The sequence below is a fragment of the Trachurus japonicus genome, chromosome 6, assembly GCF_045865225.1.
Source record: "Trachurus japonicus isolate A0001 chromosome 6, Traja_1.0".
Taxonomy (NCBI): Eukaryota; Metazoa; Chordata; class Actinopteri; order Carangiformes; family Carangidae; genus Trachurus; species Trachurus japonicus.
The window spans coordinates 30,531,418-30,547,219 of record NC_140912.1 but is presented as its reverse complement, the minus strand read 5'-3'; the positions used below and the strand labels follow the sequence as shown (position 1 = coordinate 30,547,219).

The following is a 15,802-nucleotide window of genomic DNA, read 5'->3' as shown; positions in this document are numbered from 1 at the left end:
TCACACAGAATTGAAACGAATTGCATCCAGTGGAAATTGCCCTTTACTTTGCTACGCCTCTGCCTGGCCATGTGCATTTGTTGACAACAGAAGCCGTCAAAAAATCAATACATCGCCACGTGCATTTGTTGACAACTGACGCTGTCAAAAAAATCAATACATGGCCATGTGCATTTGTTGACAACAAAGCGTCAAAAAATCAATGGATAGAGCTGTGGATATATGTTAGACTGTGTATATTTGTGTAGCAACCAACTTGAAGGTGCCTTACCGCCACCTACTGGACTGGAGGTCCCACACTCCAGTCCTCCAGTCCAGCAGACAGAGGACAAAATGGGCCGCGATTAACCGCGATTAAAAAATTTAATCGAGTTAATTTTTTTAATTAATCTAATCGCGATTAACGCGTTAACTCTGACAGCCCTATTTATTATACATGATGTATTTTAACCCTCCTGTTGTCTTTCTGGTTTCAAATTGAACCAATCTGTTCCCTCCCTCCATCTTTCTTTCCTTCCTTCCTTCTTTCCACAATCCTTTTTCCTTTCCTTTTTTCCGTCCTTCCTTCCTCCCTTCTTTCCCTTCATCCATCCATCTCCTCCCTTCTTTGACCTAATCTGTTCCCTCCCTCTATCTTTTTTCCTTCCTTCCTTTTTCCCTTCCCTTTTCCTTCCCTCCCTCCTTCCTTCCTTCCTTCCTTCTTTCCCTTCGTCCTCATTTCTTCCTTCCTTTTTGACCCAATTGACCCAATCTGTTCCCTTCCTCCATCTATCTTTATTTAATTTTTCCGTCCTTCCTTCCTCCCTTCTTTCCCTTCATCCATCCATCTCCTCCCTTCTTTGAGCTAATCTGTTCTCTCCATCCATCTTTTTTCCTTCCTTCCTTTTTCCCTTCCCTTTTACTTCCCTCCTTCCTTCCTTCCTTCTTTCCCTTCGTCCTCATTTCTTCCTTCCATTTTGACCCAATTGACCTAATCTGTTCCCTCCCTCCATCTTTCTTTCCTTCCTTTTCCCCTTCCTTCCTTCCTTCCTTCCTTCTTTCCCTTCATCCTCATTTCTTCCTTCCTTTTTGACCCAATTGACCCAATCTGTTCCCTTCCTCCATCTATCTTTCTTTCATTTTTCCCTTCCTTCTTTCCTCCCTTCTTTCCCTTCATCCATCCATCTCCTCCCTTCTTTGACCTAATCTGTTCCCTCCCTCCATCTTTTTTTCCTTCCTTCCTTTTTCCTTCCCTCCTTCCTTCTTTCCCTTCGTCCTCATTTCTTCCTTCCTTTTTGACCCAATTGACCCAATCTGTTCCCTTCCTCCATCTATCTTTCTTTCATTTTTCCCTTCCTTCTTTCCTCCCATCTTTCCCTTCGTCCTTCCTTCCTTGACCCAGTAGGACAACAGGAGGTTATAAGCACCACCACATTGTAACAATCACAGTCGAATAAATAACGAGTCAATAAATAGATAAATAACCAAAATTCCTCCGTTTCTGAAGTTGATCTCACCGAATCTCACCTAAATTTCACCAAATGTGAATTAATCCGCCACAGAAAATAGTCCCCGACAACAGAGGGAACAATGTGTGAGCTGTTGTTTTGAAGACGACACATGAAGGGCTGGACTTTGTTTCCCATCAGGCTCTGCAGAGAGTGAATCAGCGTCTGCTGGAGGCGAATCCCACGGAGACGCTGCTGTTTGACGTCGTCATGGTGACCACTGATGCGCAGCAGCAGCAGCAGAGCTCCCGCATCATCAGCAGCACCAGACGCTACGGTAATTTAACTTTTTAAGAGTTTATCCGATCAGTGACGGGTCAGTGTTCACTTCCTGTTGTGACATCTTCATCGTCATCGTCATGGTCACCGTCGCTCTGCTGCAGGTCTGGACGTCGGCAGCTTCTGTTTCTCGGCTGAGGAGGATTTCACCGACTGTTTGCTGGACAACAACGTGCAGCTGTTCCTGACGACGGACAGAGACGAGGCGTCGCAGGCGTCGCAGAAAGGTGAGGAGGCTTCGTCTCTTCTTCATCACCACGACGACGTCACCACGACGACGTCACCACGACGACGCCACGTTTTCACAGCAGGATGATTAAAACTTAAAATATGATGAAGTTCCCCTCCATTGCTAACATATTGGTAATGGATTGATCGTGTATAGGGCTGCAACTGATGATTATTTTCGTCATCGATTAATCTGTTGATTATTTAAACGATTAATCGATTAGTTGTTTGGTCAATAAAATGTTAAAAAATGCCAAATCAGTGTTTCCCAAACCACAAGACGACGTCCTCAAATGTCTTGTTTTCTTCACAAACCAAAGAGAGACTCAGTTTATTGTTTGTTATTGTCATAAAGGAACAAATAAACCAGAAATATTCACATTTAAGAAGCTGAAATCAAAGAATTTTAACTTGTTTTTTTCTTAAAGGGACAGTTCAACTTTTTGGCAAATTGGCCCATTGCCATAATCCCTTATAGCATTAGGTTTGTTACCTTTAATTGTCAGTGCGGAGTTGTTTTCGAGGCAAATGCGAAACTGCGGATCCACGTTGCCTTCAGGGACAGTTTTTCATCAAGCAGTCTCTGTATTTCCCTCTAAAACAACTCTGTCTCATAACGTCTGTTATTATCTCATAGCGTGTTGAATGTGCAGGTCACAACTTGTCCACCAGAGCGTTGTGGAGTTGTTGGATTGTGTATTTGATGAGTTTGATGAGGGAAACCAAGAAATCCCATAATGAGCCTCCGTAGCGTAGCTCTGAGCAGCTCACGGCTCTGCTCCGCCGTTCCAAAAACAGCTTGCACCGACAATTAAAGGTAACGAACCTACTGCTATGACTATAGGGATTATGGCGATGGGCCAGTTTGCCAAAATGTTTAACTCCGCGTCAGGCACGTATGACTGGTATGAATGGAAGTTGTTTTGGAACGGACTGTTGCCGTCCGTAGCAAAAGACAGCTGATGTTTTTACGATGTTAAAAAATGGACTAAAGTAGTTGAATTCACATGTTTAAGGTGAACTTTCACCTCCGGGGTGGAGGGTTAACAATGGTAGAGGAGACTGAGCAGTGACTTTCACCTGAAAAAAAGCGGAGGAAAAGACGAGCTGCAGAGCTAACTTGGAGCTAACATCTGGAGAGAGACTATTTTTTCACAGTGAGGCTATTTTATTGGATAATATGTATTTCTGGTTGAATAAAACTACACGAAATTGATTGCGTATCCCTCTTTTATATTGCCTTTATTCGTAACCGTTTCGCGTCGGGCCGAACAACGCCCCTTAGCCGTGGTATAATGAGCATATACCACGGCCTGTCGTGATATATTGCTTAAGTATTGGTGAGTGTGGTGTCAGAAGGTGAATCCTCCTTGTCCTCGGTCCAGGCGTCCTCTCGGCGCTGTTGGACCAGCAGACGGCTTCCTGTTCGTCTGAGCAGCTCAGAGTTTTATTCTGTGGCGACGCCGTCGTCCGGCCCGACGTCAGCCCGGCGTCGGCGTGTCAACGGGCCGCTCAGGTAGCTACTCGCCGCTGCCAGCTGCCTCTTTCATCAGCTCTTGTTAACCTTTCCCATATTCCATGTTATAAACTGTTTGTATACAGTATAAACTTGTCTGTATACGACATCTACTGCCTGTCCTGGGGGAGGGATCCCTCCTCTGTTGCTCACTCTGAGGTTTCTCCAGTTTTTCCCTTTTAAAGGACAATTCCAGGTGAATTAAACTCGGGGGTGTATGTTCCTATCATTTTAGGTCTAAAAGAAGGAATCTGAAGATTTGCAGTTTAGTTGCTCCTGTTTTGCGGTAGTTGTGTCTGTCCCCGCATCGCCACGGCAGCAATGAATGGGGGCAGATGCAAGTTCCGCTGCTTAGGCTGTTTACATCCCTCAAAGCTGTAATGTTTTTCCACAGAAAGTCAGATGGCGACTCAAACATGCACCGAGAAGTTTATTTACTTAAAGCAAGCCAACATGTTTGTAAAACTAGATCTAATTCAAAGTCTCCCGGAGTCTCGCGCGAGACCCAAGTTGATGCTTGGTGTGTTTAGGTGCAGTGGGAAAGCTACCGTTTGTGTCATGAACACAGGAATATCAACTCTTGACTTGCTTCAAGTGTACAGCGTCAGGTGGCTACTCAAACATGCGCTGATAAGTTTTTTTATCAGCGCATGTTTGAGGAGCCACCTGATGCTGTATGTAATGTACACTTGTAAACATACACCCCCGAGTTTAATTCACCTGGAATTGTCCTTTAAAAGGGTTTTCCATGGAGTTTTTCCTCAGTGGATGTGAGGGTCAAAGGGCAGAGGATGTTGTTATGATGGGATGTGAAGCCCTTTGAGACAAACTGTTTGTAAAAACGGGCGATACAAATAAAACGGCCTTGTCTGGTCGTCCTCTGCTCTGACCTGGAGGTTGCGTTCACTGTCTCTCTCCTTTTGCAGAGTTTGTCGGCTCGGCTCGGTGAGATGCGGCGGAGGTTCGGCATGGTCGACAGCCCGCTCAGCTTCGTCATGGTGACGGCGCGCGGCGGCAGAGAGAGCTGCTGCGCCGCGCTGAGGACGCTGCGGTCTCGGGGCGTCGGGCCGGACGAGGCGTACTGTCTGGCCGGGGCCCCGAGGGGCCCCATGCTGTCGCTGGTCAGACCTCATTTCCTGCTCAGCGACGGCAGCCTGGAGGAGTGATGACATCACAACGTCGCATGACCTCACAAAGAAACGTTCACTGTGTCTTTAAAGGGATAGTTCACCCAAAATTGAAATGCGATTCATTATCTACTCACCCTCATGTGGACTAAGGGCTGGGAGAAGTTTCAGAGTCCTCCGTGGCTTCTCTGAGTTACAGGGGGTCTCGGCGTAGCAGTGCATGTCCATATAACGGTTGCAAATGGATACCAACTGTCTTCGTAACAAAAAGACACACCAAAAAACATCCAAACACCTCCATGCTGCTCGTATGTAATGTCCGTCTTGTATTGAAGCCCCGAAAGGCGAAATATAGACTTATTGAATTTTTTTCTGGACAATTTCGCATTTCGGGGCTTTAATACAAGACAGGACAAGACTGTAACTCAGAAGAAGCCACGGAGGACTTTGAAACTTCTCCCGGCCCTTAGTCGACATGAGGGCGAGTAGATAATGAGTGAAATTTCAATTTTGGGTGAACTATACCTTTAAGAGAAAGTTCAGATCGTCAGTCTGACTGAAGGTCAAAGGTTCAACCTCAGAGTTTCTGTTTATTGTTCATGATGAGGTCACTGATCGATGACCTCACGTCTGAACTCAATGCTGTTTGACTCTGATTCACTTTCACTGTTCGGCTATTGATTGGTGATTGGGCTATTGATGAGTTCAGGTCTGATCAGGTTATGATCGGTGTTTGGTTTAAGAGAGAATTAACTCTGAACTCAGAAGATTTTAGGTAAAAGCTTTAGGAAAATCAAACAATTTATTATTATTATCATTGATGTTTTAGTGTGAAGGTCGTCACACACAGATGGTTAAACCCAAACTGTTACATTTGTTTCTGTCATTTGTTGCAGTGAGATTAGAGATTATGTATTTTATACATGAATAAAATATTAAAAACAGCTTTTGTGTCTGTTGGTGTGGTGTCTTGTTTTGACCAGTGGGAGGCATCATAGGCATAACTTTGGGTTAAATATTGGGGGGTTAAGATCTCTGCCCACATGAGGATTTTTTGTTACATGTCACTTTGTATTAATGACAAGAGGTGGTGTGATATGTTCAGACAGCCTATGTGGGAATGCCAAAATAAAGAGGTAGATTAACCTTTTCCTTTTATCAATGTAAAGACCAAATGTGCTTAAGATCAGTTTTCAGATCAGATAAATCCTACCAGCACATTTATTTTGTGGTGTCCTCCTCTAGCTTTACCTCCTACCAGCAAACTAGCAACCAGCCACACATCGTCAGATTATTACAAATAGAGGAGGAAAAGACGACATGCAGAGCTAACATGGAGCTAACGTCCTGAGAGATGGGGCTGTTTTTTTCACAGTGAGTGCACTGTTTGATTAGATGATATTTCTGGTTAAATAAAAATTACATGAAGTTGATTGCATATCCCTCTTTCATATTGTCTTTATTGGTAACCGTTTTATAAAAGCAATATAGCAATATATATTGCCTAATTATTTCACATCAGATTATTTACAGGACAGAGATACAGTTTAATAATGATCTCAGCGGCATGTTAACAGAAAAATCATTAGCTGGTAGGATTAGTAGCTCATCAGCAGGAAATGCAGTAATGAATCAGTAAAACCACAAAGAAAAAGAAATCACATGTAATTCATTATATTCAGCGTCTATACAACATTATGTTTGTTTCCAGTTGTGTTTATTGTTGTGTCTGTTTACCTGTGACCAGCTCACAAACAGCCTGTAAAGTTGATCATGAATCATCCATCTTTAAAGGAAGAGGAAGAAGTTTACAAGAATCATTGAGAAAATATTTTTAAAAATCAACAGATTTTAATCCATGAATGTGAAAACGTGAGTGAGAGACAGAGACAGACATGTAGAGACTGAACTGTCTGTTCAACAGTGAGAAGGTTTCTGTGACAGGAGGAGACTCTGATTCACTCAACACAGAGACACTGAGGAACCAGACCAGAATCCAAACCCAGGATAGAGAGGTTGAGTGAAGGTGGTGTTGAAGGTGTAGATGTGGATCAGTGAGTCAGAGGAGACTCTGTAGAAGGACAGAGAGCCAGCAGGACAGTCCACATACACTGCTACTCTGCTAGAGACAGAGACAGAGGAAGAGGAGGAGGAGGAGGAGGAGGAGGAGATGATGTCTGTCCGTCTGGAGGTCGCTGTCTCTCTGCCATTGTGCCTGGCGTAGTAACGACCATCAGAGCAGTCCAGACTCCAGGACTGATCGTTCCCTCCAAACACACAGTCTTCACTGTATCCTTTCCTTTTGATTCCTCTGTAACTCACTGATATATGAACATCTCCTCTGCACTCGACCTCCCAGTAGCAGCGACCAGTCAGACCAGTTGAACACAGCAGCTGAAGCCACTGGTCAAATCTGTCTGGATGATCAGGATATGACTGACGCTCCTTCACCACCAGTGTCGCCTTCCTGTTGTTGTCAGACAGTTTGATGTTTGTGTTCACTGTGTTTGTGTCGATTGTGAGTCGACAGGAATCTGATGGAGAGAACAAGACACAGCTGCAGTTATTGATCATGTGATCAGTTATTGACAGTTTGATGAAGACTCATGACGTCAGTGATGTGACAGTGTTAAGATGGTTGAATGTGCTGCTCAAAGTAAAAACACACTTACATCTCCTCGGACCTGGTGTCAAGAATTGGGCTCCAGCAGGCTGCACCCTGAAAGGAGGAGGGGGGTCAGAGCAGCACGTTCTCTGTCAGCATGCACACATGGACATTACATGGCTCTCACACACACACTGTTTTATCACTGTGTTCACATGGAGGCTGGTATGTATGGATGAACACTGAGCACAGAGAAGAAGGAGCTGGAGTCTTTATCTAGTGATGATACAGAGCAGGAGGAGACGAGGAGGAAACACTTCATCATGTGATGTCACTTCAGTGTGAGACACACACTTTCATTCTCTGACTCTCAAGCTGCACAAATGCGTCACAGCAAATACGATGAAGACACAACAGGTGGAGAAGAAGAAGAGTGGTGGCTTTAGTGTTTGATGAGGAAGGAAACACACTCAACACGTTTGTTAGAGCTCAGTGAAACAGTGAGTTTAGTGGGAAACACTGAGTGTTCATCAAACTTGTGTTTGTTTGAAGAAAACTCCCCAGGAAGCTGAAGAATGAGGCTGTGAGCAGGTTTCCACAGGAGCCACAGCAGCAGTGAGTGGATGAAGGAGCTCTAATATAAACCATCCGATCACAGTGACAGGACGGATCAGGATCTCATGATCAATGACTCTGTTCTTCTCTGCTCTTCACACAGATCAGCTGCAACACACTGACTCACTGAGATCAGTCACATCATGTGGAACAAAGCAGCCGTCCTCAGGACCAGTCCTGAGCTCCATCAAACCTGTCCACACATTTTTACTGGACTTGAAGTCAGAGTCCAGAGGAAGCAGAGAAACTGTAGAGCAGAGAGAAGCAGGCTCAGCTCAGAGCACATGGACTCAGACAGGAAGTGAAGCTCCAGCTGCTGGAGACTTTCATTAAGGAGACACTTTGTGTCTTCATCTGATCTGGAGTCAGACGTGTTTGAGCAGCACACACAGTCTGAAAACAGCTGTTTGATCACACACACATTCAGCCACAAACACTGATTATTACACTGTTCACTACACTCACTGTAGGAGCCATAATTTATAGATGTAGAAATGGGTTGAGATCTAGATTGAATTTCATTATTTCATAGTTTGTATTTCTGTTCTATGTGCAGTGGCGGCTGGTGCTAAAATAAATTGTGGGGGCGTCAGATAAATAAGATAAATAAAGAGCATTGCTAACTTCACATCCAGGAGTAAACAGCAGTCAGCAGCAGATCAGCTGATCTCTCTCTCCGTACAAACGCTCCGTTCTGATCCAGATCCACTGGACTTTCAAAATAAAGGTGACGCCAGCTGAAAATTAGTTAAGCTGAATAGTGAAACAGCAGCGCCTTTATAGCCGATTTTAGGATGAAACTCTGAACATAACCTGGTCAGCTAAGCATAAGTTACCGTGGTGATCTAGTCCGGTTAAAAGAGAGCCACCTTTGTAGTACAGGAGAGCCTGGCTTTAGACTCAACATACCTCGCTAACTCACTGGCTTCGCAGTTTGGCATGACACAGACGGGAGAAGCGTCGTGTAACTCGGTCCACGGCCACTTGCCTGCTGCAGGATTTTTAAGTCAGGTTGCTCCGGTTCAAGCTCCTTTATCCTTTTTTTTTTTTACTCCAGCGAACGCCTCGTGAAAGGATTATTTCGTAAAGAAACAACAGATTTTTCTTTTGCTGCGGCCGCCATTGTCTCCTGTCTTGTTGTTGTTGCTGTCTGCTCCGTGTGCACGCGGGTGCGTCTGTAACTGTTTGAGTGACAGGCACGTCTCCGCTGCCAGGGGAGTGACTTTGATTGACAGGTCAGGTATCGTGAATCAATCCGATTGGATGAAAAAATGACCCAAACGCGCTGATTGGCCACGGGCACAGAGAGCTGCGCCCGGAGGAGAATCTTGAAGTGACCAATTAGAGACCAGCATGAAGTCACATGGAAACCAAAAGTTTAAGAGCCCACATACACACTCATTAGGCCGGCGCCCCTCGCTATTGAAATGTATGAAACAACCCAGAATAAACCCAATATGGAATGGAAAGGCTTACAAATTTCAAAGTAAAACCCATTGTATGAGTGAACACTGAACAGATATGGTAATTACTTTTTATTATGTTATTTATGTTTACTGTGTCTACACTTTTTTCCTGAAATTTTGATGGGGGCGGCGCCCTAGCGCCCCCTATTGACCGGCCGCAACTGGCTATGTGTTGTATATCTATAGTGTAGAATTTGAGGGAGATTACATCACCTACAGCCTCAGTTGGATGTGAGAGCGAGCGGTAATAGGGAGCACATAGTATTTCAAAGGAGTGAAGGAGTGATGGATGTAAATTGATTTTTCTTGAAGTAAACCTTTGTTTTTGAAACGGATACATCCTGTTGTTCATTCTTGTACAAAATTTCATCCTCTCACATGGCTTTGAAAACCACAACACTCACTCTCTTCTGATTGACAGCTCCAGGCCTCTGGACAGTGATGACATCTGGATGTCACACATTTACTGTCTCCTCAACACAACAACAGATCTCATCAGGACAAGATCAGGATCTCAGAGAGACTGAGCTGATTATTGATCATCAATGTCTGACCAGACAGAGACCTGATGGTGCAACCTGATTTCTGTCTCTTATTTCCTCCTTGGTTGGAGACGCTGGGAGACGAATGTTTGTGAGCAGTGGACATGGTTTGATTCTTGTTGCTGTGTTGCTATTAGTGTGTCCACACTCAACAGGTTTCTACAGTCTCCCCCTTCCCCCCTTTCCCCTGCTGTTAAACCAGCCTGTTCTCCCTTCCCATGAACCAGTCTGCCATCCAGTCCTCCCATCAAGCTAGCCTGCTCTCCCTGCCTCCCTTGCCTATAAGCTCTTGTTAACAGAAAAAATAAAGGGTTGCCTAGCCTGATCTCCCTGCCTCTTCTTTTTTCTATGACACTTTTTATTGCCCTGCACCTCAAGACAACCTGATGTGCGTATAAAAAAAACCTTTTTTTCCAGAACATTTCCATGTTTCCCACATTCTGTGTTATAAACTGTTTTCTTGTCTGTATACAACATCAATTGCACGTCTGCCTGTCCTGAGGGATCCCTCCTCTGTTGCTCACCCTGAGGTTTCTCCAATTTTTCCCTGCTGGGGGGGATCTATGGAGTTTATCCTCAGTCAATGTGAGGGTCTAAGGGCAGAGGATGTTGTTATGATGCCATGTGAAGCCCTTTGAGACAAACTTTTTTTTTTATTTAAACGGGCTATACAAATAAAATTGCCTTGCCTTGCCTATAGTCTCTGTGACTGTTCAGGTCAAACACTCTGTTGGTTCAGGAGCAGTTTAAACCAACTGCAGCTGAAATGTTTCCTGATACACTCTGAAATAAAGTCTGATCAAAACATCTGGAGAGACTCAGAGCACAGCTGCCAACAGCTGGTTTCATCACTGAGATCTCTTCTCCTGAATATGACATAGTGAGTCATGAAGAGACACTGAAGTCATCATGAGGAGAAACTCCTGATCCCAGTAGTTAATCACTGTGACTGATGGAAGCTGCACAGCTCATGTTTGAAACACTCAAAGATTTTGTCTTCAGTATAAACTGTGTTGGGACGAGTCAGATTGTGATGGAGGGCATCAGTGGAGTGGGCGGAGCTTCACTGTGGCCTACACCACCTCTGCATATGGTCTGAGTGATGGTATCTGATGTCGTCAATGCATTAATCACCTGAGACAGATGTTAATACCAGGTGTGATCAGGTGTGAACAGGGCCATAGAAAATGTTCCAGCTCCTCCTCCTCTATCAGACAGTGTGTGTGGCTGCAGCAGCCTCTCCATACCTGAGAGTCTCCAGGCTCCAGTCTGGATCCCCCAGTCCAGCAGACAGCAGTTTCACTCCTGAGGCTCCTGGATGATTGTAGCTCAGGTCCAGCTCTCTCAGATGGGAGGGGTTGGAGCTCAGAGCTGAGGCCAGAGAAGCACAGCCTTCCTCTGTGACCAGACATCCTGACAGACTGAACACACACAACAACACACAGGAAACCACTGTCAACACCTGGAGGTGTGTTCAAGTGCCATCAGATAAACAGCTTGATGGATCCTCACCTGAGAGTCTCCAGTCTACAGTGTGGACTCTCCAGTCCACCAGACAGCAACTTCACTCCTGAGTCCTTCAGTTCGTTGTTACTCAGGTACAGGTGTCTCAGACTAGAGGACTGGGAGCTGAGGACTGAGGACAGAGCTCCACAGCTTCTCTCGGAGAGGTTACAGCTGCTCAGTCTGAAGAGATGATCATGAGGAATTAAAGAAGAAAGGGATTTATTTTCTGTCCTGTTAAAAACACAGACTTGTTTTTATATAACAATGAATAAATCCAACTATCTCTACACTTACAGAGCTTTGTTGGAGGCTTTGACCACTGGCAGCAACCTCAGAAGAGCCTTCTCTGAAGCAGAGTATTTCCTCAGATCAAACTCATCCAGATCTTCTCCTGATGACAGTAAGATGAAGCCCAGAGCCGACCACTGAGCAGGAGTCAGTTTATCTGTGGAGAGACGTCCTGATCTCAGGGTCCATTTGACCTCCCCCACTAGAGAACGATCATTCAGTTCATTCAGACAGTGGAACAGGTTAATGCTTTTCTCTGCAGAGGGAGTCTCTTCAATTTTCTTCTTGATGTACTGGACTGCTTTCTGATTGGACCGTGAGTCATTTCCTGTCTGAGTCATCAGACCTTGTAGGAGAGTCTGATTGGTCTCCAGTGAAAGACCCAGGAGGAAGCGGAGGAACAAGTCCAGGTGTCCATTTGGACTCTGTAAGGCCTCATCCACAGTGCTCTGGTAGAAGTTTGTCTCTGCAGATTTGACTTGTGTTGTTTCAGTCTTCTTGTTTTTTGTTGTGACATCAGGTTGAGTCCAGAGTTGATGAAGGTCAGATGGACATGAAGAGCAGCCAGAAACTCCTGAACACTCAGATGGACGAAGCAGAACACCTTGTCCTGGTACAGGCCTCTCTCCTCTTTAAAGATCTGTGTGAACACTCCTGAGTACAGTGAGGCTGCTCTGATATCGATGCCACACTCTGTCAGGTCTGATTCATAGAAGATCAGGTTTCCTTTCTGCAGCTGCTCAAAAGCCAGTTTTCCCAGAGACTCAATCATCTTCCTGCTGTCTGGACTCCAGTGTGGATCTGTCTCAGCTCCTCCATCATACTTGACCTTCTTCAGTTTTAGATGAACCACCAGGAAGTGGATGTACATCTCAGTCAGGGTCTTGGGCAGCTCTCCTCTCCTTCTGGTCTTCAACAGCTCGTCCAGAACTGTAGCAGTGATCCAGCAGAAGACTGGGATGTGGCACATGATGTGGAGGCTTCGTGATGTCTTGATGTGGGAGATGATCTCTCTGGCCTGCTCCTCATCTCTGAACCTCTTCCTGAAGTACTCCTCCTTCTGTGGGTCAGTGAACCCTCTGACCTCTGTCACCATGTCAACACACTGAGGAGGGATCTGATTGGCTGCTGCAGGTCGTGTGGTTATCCAGAGGCGAGCAGAGGGAAGCAGTTTCCCCCTGATGAGGTTGGTCAGCAGCACGTCCACTGAGGTGGACTCTGTCACATCAGTCAGGATCTCAGTGTTGTGGAAGTCCAGAGGAAGACGACACTCGTCCAGACCGTCAAAGATGAAGACGACCTGAAACTGATCAAACCTGCAGATTCCTGTGTCTTTGGTTTTAGAGAAGAAGTGATGAACAAGTTCCACCAAGCTGAACTTTTTCTCTTTCAGCAGATTCAGCTCTCTGAAGGTGAAGGGAAATGTGAAGTGTATGTCCTGGTTGGTTTTGTCTTCAGCCCAGTCCAGAGTGAACTTCTGTGTTAAGACTGTTTTCCCAATGCCAGCCACTCCCTTTGTCATCACTTTTCTGATTGGTCGGTCTCTTCCAGGTGGGGCTTTAAAGATGTCTTCTTGTCTGATGGTTGTTTCTGGTCTGTCTGGTCTCCTTGAAGCTGTTTCAATCTGTCTGACCTCATGTTCATCATTGACCCCTGCAACCCCTCCCTCTGTGATGTAGAGCTCTGTGTAGATCTGGTTCAGAAGGGTTTGGTTTCCTGCTTTAGAGATCCCCTCAAACACACACTGGAACTTCTTCTTCAGGTCAGATTTGAGTTTACGTCGACAAACTGGAGCAAAATATTCTGAATGAAAACACAAGAAATCAGACCAATAATAAATGTAACATGTTAATTCCTCTAAATAACGACTATATGAACATGTTTCCCTCCATGTGTTGATGTCATTGAACGTCTTATTTGTCCATCATGTTGAATCTTTACAGAAATCCTCTTACTGCTCTGCAGACACTCAGCCAGCTCCTCCTGCTTCCTGCTCCTCAGTAGCTTCACTGTGATATTCACTAACGCCTCTCTGATGCTCCTCTGCTCTTCATCCACACCGTCCACCACCTCCTCATTCTCCCTCTGACCCCCTGAGCATCCTGGGTAATCTGGACTCAGAAGCTTGTGGATCTTCTTCAGCTCGTTCTTCACAAAAGTGACCATGTTCTCCTCCAGCAGCTGCAACAGAAACTCTATGAGTGACAGCATCAAACTAAAACCTGACAGACTGACAATCCACTGGTGTCAAAGTGCAGCATGTAGATGATGGTGAACACAGCAGATGTAACAGCAGCTGTTGGACATGTACCCACCATAAACATGGAGTCCAGGTGTGTTTGATGCTGCTGGGCAGACTGACCAACCTCTGAGCTCTCCTGGTCCACTCTGTGGAGGAATCAGTGTAAAGTGAACATCAGTACAGAGAGATAATACAAGATGGACTTAATATGTCCCCTGAGGATGTTCACAACAGACAGAGACACTTTGATTTCAGACCTGGTCCAACAACACGTCGTAAAAACTGGTTCATTTCTACAATAACCTGAGTCTGACTGTCAGTTACAGCTTACATCTGATCAGCTGATCCACATCCTCCTTTAAAGTCAGCACCTAAGCCCTTTGACCAGTCACTCTTTAAAGACAGACAGCTGGGTTCAGGAGAGTCTGGTCTCTGCTGCTGGATCCTGAAACAACAACACAACTGATGTTAAATAGTTTTAGATTTTTAAAAAAAAAAAGAAAAAAAAAGAACACAACAAGTCCTAAAAACACAAAGTTTGATTTGTTTCCTTATTCCTGTAAATAAAAGCTGTAAACAATGATGATGAGGGATTTTTTCACCTCAGAAAATGTCTTTTATCTCTTTGTTTTGTTATGTAGAGCAATGTTTCTCAAAGTGGAGTCCCCCACCCCCAGGAGTCCTTGAGTGGGTCTCCAACTTTTTCTTGAAAATGTTACCACTTCTTCTAGAATTTGCAACCTTTTTTTAAAAGATAAATTAAATTATTTTACCAACTTTTTTTGAGAAAATTAATTTTTTCAATAATAGTAAGGGCATTTTAGCAGATATTTGACCAATCTGGGAACTAAATCCTTACCAAGAAATTTCTTCACAGTTGTCTTTAGGAACATGCGTAGTATGACGTCTTAAAATGTTGAAATTCAACTCCCGTGGGAAACCCCCTAAAAAACGACTCAAAGTTGGGGTACCCGTAACTGGATTTTTGAACATTCCGAAATGTTAAATTTGGCCTTGAGTAACTTGTGAGGGGTCAAACTAGGGGTTTTTCATGACTCTGAGTTGATTGCAAACATTAGTTTTACACCCAAAACACTCCTTGGTGGAGAAAAAAACACCCACACCCACTTTTCTTGTTCATCGGAACCCCCATCACCACCACCAATAGAATGTATTGCAGAGAAGCCATTCCTTATCATTGCAGAGGTTGTGTTACATAATACTACTAAATACTCAATATAACTTTCTACCCTTTTTTCTATTTTTTTTTCTATTATATTTCTACAGACCCTCCAGGATTTTGTGGTGTCGCTAAATTTATTAAAAAAGTTATTATAGATGTAATTTATTATGCAGATCGGTAGCAAGCAGCGAGAGAGAAAAGACAGTGGACATGCACCAGATTTCACATACCAACAACAACTGAAACAAGTTTGTTCGAAATGAAGATGGGAAAAGTACAAAAAATACACAGTGGTGCTACATTGATTGCAAACATGATCATGTTAATCTGCACACACACTGAGCATCAATCTCCATCGAGCATCCAGGCTCTAAGAGGTTGTTTTTGAAGAATGGAAAAAGATGTTGCAGTGTGTCACAAACTTGTTCATTCCAGCTTGGGCCTATTGCTTGGTCATGGCCGTGGTAGCTGTTGTAGTGTATTATGGGATTTGTAATGTGAGTAATGTGAATGCTATATTGGTGGGCCATTATTAACATAATAGGGCCATATAAAAGTGTATTGCAGGACAGATCTGGCCCCCAGGTTTTTGACATGACATTGACGTGTGTGCTAGATTAATGTCCAACAATGTAAAAAGGTAGAATATAAGTTACATTAAATATTCAGTAGTAATAGTAGAAGTTTTTTTGTGACATTAAAGAAAACCTCTGTCATA

At 44.3% G+C, this 15,802-nt stretch overlaps 3 protein-coding genes across 3 annotated transcripts in view; 1 reads left to right on the top strand and 2 right to left on the bottom strand.

Annotated features, from left to right (window-relative positions):
- LOC146986420 (cytosolic 5'-nucleotidase 1A-like) overlaps positions 1-4,722 on the top strand; it is an 8,155-nt gene extending 3,433 nt beyond the window's left edge. The window contains exons 3-6 of the mRNA XM_085780628.1: positions 1,629-1,764; positions 1,871-1,993; positions 3,380-3,510; positions 4,437-4,722. Coding sequence (XP_085636754.1) covers positions 1,629-1,764; positions 1,871-1,993; positions 3,380-3,510; positions 4,437-4,676 — 630 coding nt within the window. The 3' untranslated portion in view covers positions 4,677-4,722. The remainder of the gene's footprint in view (positions 1-1,628; positions 1,765-1,870; positions 1,994-3,379; positions 3,511-4,436) is intronic.
- LOC146986414 (uncharacterized) overlaps positions 1-15,802 on the bottom strand; it is a 154,323-nt gene that overhangs the window by 73,563 nt on the left and 64,958 nt on the right. The window lies entirely within an intron of this gene.
- LOC146986419 (protein NLRC3-like) lies at positions 11,971-13,835 on the bottom strand. Its single transcript, XM_085780216.1, has 2 exons — positions 13,615-13,835; positions 11,971-13,462 (listed from the first exon to the last, which is right to left on the bottom strand). The coding sequence occupies exons 1-2, from the start codon at positions 13,823-13,825 to the stop codon at positions 12,000-12,002; spliced, it is 1,674 nt and encodes a 557-aa protein (XP_085636342.1). The 5' UTR covers positions 13,826-13,835; the 3' UTR covers positions 11,971-11,999.